The following is a 7,991-nucleotide window of genomic DNA, read 5'->3' as shown; positions in this document are numbered from 1 at the left end:
GGGCATCTGATGGAACCACCTTTTTTTTTTTTCAATTCAAAATCAAAATTTCAGCGAGGCGCCCGACGCAGCCGATCCGTCGTCCATGGAGTTGACGATCAGGTTGCCAGGACGCTAAGCCCTATCCGGAGATGAGAGAGAGGGAAAGAAAAAGTATTAGCCTAGTTTTTTTTTGGAATATATATCAAGAGGTAGGAAAGTATATCCACGCTCCCGCCCACGGAAACGTATACAGCATGCGATGCATGCATATCCACTCCCTCCACCCTCTCCCTTGCCATATTTGCGGTTACCCGAACACAGCATGCAATCCAGCCCATGATCGCCGCCGCCGCCGCCGCCTCCTCCTCCTCCTCCCCTTCTGAGGAGCCGCGCATATAAATTGACGCACGAACCCCCAGCCGGGCCCGTGCGTTGCAAGATATATTCCGATCCTAGCTAACACCGCCGCTTCGAATTCGAATGATGGGGGAGGCTTCCGAGGCCGCCGTGGCGCTCCACGCAGGAGGGGAGGACGGCGGCGCCTGCGCCACCGGAGGTTGTTGGGTATCCGGGAGTACAGGATCGTCGGTGTCGTCGGGGATCGGGACGGCGTCCGCCAGCGGGTCGTCGTCTTCGCTCTTCTCATCGACGACGACGTGGAGCGTGGGTGACGGAGAGGAGGACGGAGACGGCGCGACGTCGTCGTCCCGACCGGCGGGTCGTCGTCACTTCTCGTCCTTGTCTTCATTGTCCTCCTCGACGTCGTCAGAGTCGGAAGCGTCGCAGATGAACGGGGCCGCCGGCGGGCCGCTCTACGGGATGTTGACGATGCAGGATCATCTCCCGGCTCTCAGGTACACGCGCGCCTCAAATCTACGATCTAGATGATCATATAAGCAGTGCTTTGCTATAGATCGATGGAGAACTGAAAATAGGTGAATTGAAAAAAAAATGCAATAGCTGTTTAACAAAATGAAACGGATTTCTGATAAATATTCAGTCTTCAGATTTCCTTCAGAGCTCATGTAAATATATAGGTTTGAACTCGATCACGCACACCTACCTATGTGTTGCAACTGAAACTACACCAATTCCTATGCAAAAACGAGTCCAAATGAAACAGTTTGAGCAAGATGACTGCAAATTCTATTGACCATCCATCATCAAGTTGCAAAGTGCTAGCAAACTGAAACTAGTCTGAATATCTTGCTTCGTGCCTGTTCATGCCTGCAACATGATCTCTGACAGTTAAACCACACTTCCTCAGAACAGGGCTATCTAAGTACTACCAGGGGAGGTCCGAGTCCTTCACATCGCTAGCCGATGTCATCTGCGTGGAGGACCTCGCAAAGAAGACCACCCCGTACATCAGGAGGCCGAAGGCGTCCAGACGTCACGCTGCAACGCTGGGTGTGAAGAACAGGTTGTCAAAGACAGTAGCAAAGAAAGAGCCGAGGGGGAGGAAACTAGCTGCGTCTGAATGCCAGGGCAAGCTGTACAGATGCTAGGTCACGCTCACGCAAATGTAATAAGTACTTCTGCATGAGTTAGAGTACCATCGATTGGTGGCCTCCCTATCTTCCTTCGTCAGTAGAGCTTTCTGCGATTGAAGTTTTCAGTTTTTCTGTTTACTTCTCATGTCAATAGTGATAAATCCTGTGTCTCCGCTTGACTGGTCTAAAGGTGAACTGATATGGCTGCTAAAGGCATAGTCTGGGTCAACACTCAACAACAATACAATATCTATCATTTGGTTCCACTGTAAATCCTACAGAAAAACGATACAAAAATTGCCAAAAGAACAAACATTATATCTGAATGTACACAAATTTTAAAACATAACTGAAATTTCATCTGTTTCAGATTTGAACCAAGAGTCTTTAAAACTTGCATTGCCACAAATGCTTCCAATAGTGTGGGAAAAGATGTGTAATTACAAATCATCAAAGGGCAGATTCAATGGCCCCAAGCCCCAGTTGAATTTCAACATGCTTGAATAAAATCCAAATTTATGTCCAGAGTGATGTCTAACAAAAGCAGTTTCAGAGCGAGACCATAACGATGCTATGAACGCCCCACGAAAACCTGCTCCTTCACTGCTCTAACAATAAAATCAGCTGATGAAGTACATTGGGTTTGGGAGCTTGAAGGATCTCGTTGCCATTGGCGATCCTATCAAATCACTCCACTGGTCCCCTGAGTTCCCAAGTATCTTGAAACCTTCCGCTTCCATTGCTGCTCTTCTCTCTGATTTGTACTGCACAGCGGTCTTGCCAATATCAGATCGTTGCCTGCAGCAAGAATATGCTTAGATTAATAACTGAGCTGGCGAATGATGTACATTGAGCTAGTGATTACGTAATAACAACTCCTAGGTGCAGATGTCCTGAGGAAAATCTGCAGTAACAAAACTACAAAATGTGAAAAGGAAACATAGTAGAAAACTACTTTTAGCCATAGAAATATCATGATTCACGACAATCTGATTTCGACCCTTGAACTCAAATACCAGACAGCTTCAGCTCTCAAACTATTCAAACTGACATCTTTAGATCTCTAGCCTAATCAAAAAGGTGGTTTTACTCCTACACAGTGCTCATATGGCAGCTGTTTTGCTGAGCGGCACATGCAGTCCACAAGGCAGCGAGGCACAGGTTCTGATGTGATAAAAGATTAGAGGCACATCAGAGGAAGAGATCGAGCAGGGTGACAGAGTGCATGGCGGACAAAAAAACACTGATGCAGCTGATGACTCCGGCAGCTAAAGCAATAGTTCAGAAATGTGAAGGGCACTTACGGTACAGTGAATACAATAAGAACATGATTTGACTACTGATTTTGCAAAAGGATTGAGGATATCGGGATGAAGTGAAGGAAGATTTTAGGAGGAGCAGAGCTCACTGCTCAAGATTCTAGACAGATCTGGTCAAGAAATATTTGCTCCCTGAATTCTTGCTTGCTTCGTGCTTAGATGGAATTAATTCACATCTGTTTTTCAGTTTTGTAAGCGCTTGCTGTGGATATGTGCTGCCTGGATGCCAGGACAGAATCCTCATGTCTCGGTCTAGTCCTCCGCCAGACCGCTGCCAGCAGCATGGGCATGGCATTAGTGTCCATGGCCCTTCATGTGTACACTTCTGCGATGATGATGATAGCAGCATACCACCATTGGGTGCCTGGGAGTAGGAGAGCAGTGTCGCTCACCGAAGAGGGTGGAAAAGAGAGATGGGGAAGAAGACACTGTCATGGACTCGACGTGGCTGGTGATATGCCGTAGGGATACATGTGGGTACCCAATGGGTATTTCCTTTCCCTTTTCTTGCTTTGAAATCTAGACTAATTCATTTTGATGTGTTTTGGGTCGAACCAATTGCCCATAGAAAAGTAAAACTTTCATCTCTAGATATGTGCAAACGCAAAACCATGGTGATGTGGTGCAAAATGGTGTAGAATGAGATCTTAGGCCTAAAGTGCAAACTGACATCTTTAGATCTCTAGCCTAATCAAAAAGGTGGTTTTACTCCTACACAGTGCTCATATGGCAGCTGTTTTGCTGAGCGGCACATGCAGTCCACAAGGCAGCGAGGCACAGGTTCTGATGTGATAAAAGATTAGAGGCACATCAGAGGAAGAGATCGAGCAGGGCGACACAGAGTGCATGGCGGACAAAAAAACGCTGATGCAGCTGATGACTCCAGCAGCTAAAGCAATAGTTCAGAAATGTGAAGGGCACTTACGGTACAGTGAATACAATAAGAACATGATTTGACTACTGATTTTGCAAAAGGATTGAGGATATGGGGATGAAGTGAAGGAAGATTTTAGGAGGAGCAGAGCTCACTGCTCAAGATTCTAGACAGATCTGGTCAAGAAATATTTGCTCCCTGAATTCTTGCTTGCTTCGTGCTTAGATGGCATTAATTCACATCTGTTTTTCAGTTTTGTAAGCGCTTGCTGTGGATATGTGCTGCCTGGATGCCAGGACAGAATCCTCATGTCTCGGTCTAGTCCTCCGCCAGACCGCTGCCAGCAGCATGGGCATGGCATTAGTGTCCATGGCCCTTCATGTGTACACTTCTGCGATGATGATGATAGCAGCATACCACCGTTGGGTGCCTGGGAGTAGGAGAGCAGTGTCGCTCACCGAAGAGGGTGGAAAAGAGAGATGGGGAAGAAGACACTGTCATGGACTCGACGTGGCTGGTGATATGCCGTAGGGATACATGTGGGTACCCAATGGGTATTTCCTTTCCCTTTTCTTGCTTTGAAATCTAGACTAATTCATTTTGATGTGTTTTGGGTCGAACCAATTGCCCATAGAAAAGTAAAACTTTCATCTCTAGATATGTGCAAACGCAAAACCATGGTGATGTGGTGCAAAATGGTGTAGAATGAGATCTTAGGCCTAAAGTGCAAACTGACATCTTTAGATCTCTAGCCTAATCAAAAAGGTGGTTTTACTCCTACACAGTGCTCATATGGCAGCTGTTTTGCTGAGCGGCACATGCAGTCCACAAGGCAGCGAGGCACAGGTTCTGATGTGATAAAAGATTAGAGGCACGTCAGAGGAAGAGATCGAGCAGGGCGACACAGAGTGCATGGCGGACAAAAAAACGCTGATGCAGCTGATGACTCCAGCAGCTAAAGCAATAGTTCAGAAATGTGAAGGGCACTTACGGTACAGTGAATACAATAAGAACATGATTTGACTACTGATTTTGCAAAAGGATTGAGGATATGGGGATGAAGTGAAGGAAGATTTTAGGAGGAGCAGAGCTCACTGCTCAAGATTCTAGACAGATCTGGTCAAGAAATATTTGCTCCCTGAATTCTTGCTTGCTTCGTGCTTAGATGGCATTAATTCACATCTGTTTTTCAGTTTTGTAAGCGCTTGCTGTGGATATGTGCTGCCTGGATGCCAGGACAGAATCCTCATGTCTCGGTCTAGTCCTCCGCCAGACCGCTGCCAGCAGCATGGGCATGGCATTAGTGTCCATGGCCCTTCATGTGTACACTTCTGCGATGATGATGATAGCAGCATACCACCGTTGGGTGCCTGGGAGTAGGAGAGCAGTGTCGCTCACCGAAGAGGGTGGAAAAGAGAGATGGGGAAGAAGACACTGTCATGGACTCGACGTGGCTGGTGATATGCCGTAGGGAAATGGGTATTTCCTTTCCCTTTTCTTGCTTTGAAATCTAGACTAATTCATTTTGATGTGTTTTGGGTCGAACCAATTGCCCATAGAAAAGTAAAACTTTCATCTCTAGATATGTGCAAACGCAAAACCATGGTGATGTGGTGCAAAATGGTGTAGAATGAGATCTTAGGCCTAAAGTGCAAGATATTGATAGTTCAATGAAGTTGTCTGATTTTGGAGTTTGATGGCCAAAATCGAATTCAGGCAATACTTCAAGGGTAAAAAATGGACTTCTTCCTTGGGTTTTTTTTTGGATATAATTCAATAAACATCGACAATATATCACTTTCATATCCAGAATTGTAGGAAATACCTCAGTATGAGTTTTTCCCATGAGTTGTAGCCAGCAGACAAAAGATTCGATTCTGTGGCATTACGTTGGAATTCAATCCGGCCAGTCAAGAGGATAATATGGAAACCAAGTCCCTGAAGTTGATTGTACAGATTCAAGCTTGGTGGTAATGTTGGTGCCTTTGCAACATCTGCCCATTCATCAAATGAGGTCTCATTGAATTCCAGTGATCTAGAAAAAATCAGGGGAAATGTCAAAACAATAGAAATACTCTACAACAAAACTGGACATATGATTTTGCAGTCAAATAGAGCCAGTTTACGCATTCCTTTTTTAAGAGCAACCTAAAAAAATTTCTGGTTTACCTCAACTAAAAAAAAGTTCAACAATACCAGAGATGTCCCGGAGACAAAAGATCTAGCACCTTTCTTTTCTTTTGCTGAATAAACATTGCGCGTTATCCCCCAAGTTACAAGCAAAAATTCGACAAAGACACAAGCTTACCATAAGCCCGTAAGGTAGACAGAGGATGCCGACTAATTTGGACCCAGAACAGCTTTATATGCATGATACAGTTAGCTGCTTCTACTTCCTTTCTTAGTAAATCTATAGTCCCAGAATCCTACCAAAGCATAATCTACTTGAACGTTCTGAAACCCACATTGCAGCTATTTTTTCTCAAATAGTTATCACAAAATAATGAGAACGGATAAACTAAAGCAATACCCGTGAAACATAATTAATTTCAGAGCACAAGCACTGGAACAGTGGAAATATGTTTTCTAAAGCAGCAATGTGTTTACAGACAAACAATCCCACTTGTGCGATGTTAACATTGTACACATGGCAGTTGACAGAAAACACCTCAGCATTGGCACATTGGTTGGCAAACCAATGCCAAACCACAGTGGTGGAGTGTCATCACAACCCAGAGCAATGCTTATAATCGAATTGAGTTCAGTTTTTGCCACAACTGATTCGAAAAGGCAGCAAGTCACCTTACCCCCATCCGTTCACCGCGTAGTACGGCGCGTTGGAGAGCAGCGTCTCGTCGACGTCGAACACCCACGCCGGCCTCGCGCTCGCCGAGCCGCCCCACTCGGCGGCGGCGGCCAGGGCATCAGAGGCGAAGGCTAGGGCGTCGGCGGCGGCGACGGCGGAGTCAGACGCGTAGCGAGGCCCCTCCATGTAGTCCCGCACGAAATCCCCGCAGCGCGCGGGCACGGCGAGCCAGGGCCCCGCGTTGGCCGTCTCCACAGACAGCCTCCAGCTGTCGCAGAAGAGCGAGTCCGCGTCGTCTACCGCGCCAGAGGAGGCCGCGGTGGGGTCGTCCGGCACCATGCGGATGACAGCGGGCACGGCGCTCGCGGACGCTACGAGCGAGAGGGCGAGGAGGAGGAGGAGGAGGAGGCGCCGGGGCATGGTGCCGACGGCGGCGCCCTGGGTCCTTCCGGTGGGTTCGTGGGGGACGGCGGGGAGGTGGAGTCGAGTTAGAGTATTCCGGTTGGTGGAACTGGTGATGCGGAGGCGGGCTGCGACCTGCGACCTGCGACCTGCGACTTGCGACTTGCGAACGTGGGAGTGGACCTTGCGGGTCGATACTGTGACGTACAGCTGGGCCCTGTAGGTACCGGGCAAGCTTGTGGGTTTGCTGGGTAGTTCAGTGGGACAAGCTACGAAGTGAAGGGATCTGCACGTTACCATTTGGGCCCTTGGCGCACACTTCTGTTTCTTTTTTTTAATAAAAAATGAACTACTCACTTCCCTTTTCAAATTATAATACTAGAAACATAATTACAGATGAATTAGAATGAAATTAGACTAAATTACTCATTACGGAAGTGGGACAAGCAACCAATCGAAGGGAGTTTGGAGATCAAGATATACTATAGATAACCGAATCTCTAGATAGATTTCTTTATAACGAACTAGAAAATCTTTTATGTGAACTGATCATGACTCTATCTGTAACCTCACCCTGCGGACTATATAATGTGGCTGGAGAGCCCGTGATCGATACTTATCATTGGTCATACCAACCCTAGGCAAATAGTCATCAGCGCTCCCGTAAACACTGGCCATACGACATAAGCAATCTATTGTCCACTGGACGTAGGCACTTCTTGTCTAAACCGGTATAAATTTGTGTCCCATGTGCTACCTATCTGATTCCTCGTGTTAAAGATGAAAGTGAACACCCGTACCGACTGTTTTTATTTCCTTGGAACCTCGACATTTGGACAGAAGGCAAATGAATTTACATGTAAATCATTAGTAATAACCAGTAAAAATAATCAGCTTATGGTCAATGTTGTTTTCCAACAAGTAGGCGTGCAGAACCACCAGAATATATATAATGATGATTATTCCAACCCACACCTACAGGCCACTAAGATGCAATTTAAACAACAAACACCACAGTTGTCGCAATTGTTGTCTACAGCCTATGGCAAACATATGTAGGTGCTATAAGATTCAACAGTTTAACCTTGAGCGTAGAATCAATCCCATTCCCATCC

The 7,991-nt window shown here is 46.5% G+C and overlaps 2 protein-coding genes across 2 annotated transcripts; one reads left to right on the top strand and one right to left on the bottom strand.

Annotated features, from left to right (window-relative positions):
* The first annotated feature begins 298 nt into the window (after positions 1-298).
* LOC136525370 (protein OXIDATIVE STRESS 3 LIKE 2-like) lies at positions 299-1,597 on the top strand. Its single transcript, XM_066518371.1, has 2 exons — positions 299-836; positions 1,250-1,597. Exons 1-2 carry the CDS (start codon positions 463-465, stop codon positions 1,488-1,490), a joined length of 615 nt encoding a protein of 204 aa, XP_066374468.1. The 5' UTR covers positions 299-462; the 3' UTR covers positions 1,491-1,597.
* Positions 1,598-1,819: 222 nt separating this feature from the next.
* LOC136529064 (acid phosphatase 1-like) lies at positions 1,820-7,034 on the bottom strand. Its single transcript, XM_066522117.1, has 3 exons — positions 6,476-7,034; positions 5,494-5,703; positions 1,820-2,273 (listed from the first exon to the last, which is right to left on the bottom strand). The coding sequence occupies exons 1-3, from the start codon at positions 6,892-6,894 to the stop codon at positions 2,096-2,098; spliced, it is 807 nt and encodes a 268-aa protein (XP_066378214.1). The 5' UTR covers positions 6,895-7,034; the 3' UTR covers positions 1,820-2,095.
* Positions 7,035-7,991: the final 957 nt, after the last annotated feature.

Source organism: Miscanthus floridulus, chromosome 19, assembly GCF_019320115.1.
Source record: "Miscanthus floridulus cultivar M001 chromosome 19, ASM1932011v1, whole genome shotgun sequence".
NCBI lineage: Eukaryota > Viridiplantae > Streptophyta > Magnoliopsida > Poales > Poaceae > Miscanthus > Miscanthus floridulus.
The sequence above is the reverse complement of the archived record's forward strand: the minus strand, read 5'-3'. Positions and strand labels throughout refer to the sequence as shown.

Coding starts and splice junctions, on each gene's coding strand:
- LOC136525370 (XM_066518371.1), top strand. CDS start 463: ATGATGGGGGAGGCTTCCGAGGCCGCCGTGGCGCTCCACGCAGGAGGG. Junction 837..1,249: donor GATCATCTCCCGGCTCTCAG/GTACACGCGCGC, acceptor ACACTTCCTCAG/AACAGGGCTATCTAAGTACT.
- LOC136529064 (XM_066522117.1), bottom strand. CDS start 6,894: ATGCCCCGGCGCCTCCTCCTCCTCCTCCTCCTCGCCCTCTCGCTCGTA. Junction 5,704..6,475: donor TACGCGGTGAACGGATGGGG/GTAAGGTGACTT, acceptor GATTTTTTCTAG/ATCACTGGAATTCAATGAGA. Junction 2,274..5,493: donor TGGGAAAAACTCATACTGAG/GTATTTCCTACA, acceptor TTCTTGCTGCAG/GCAACGATCTGATATTGGCA.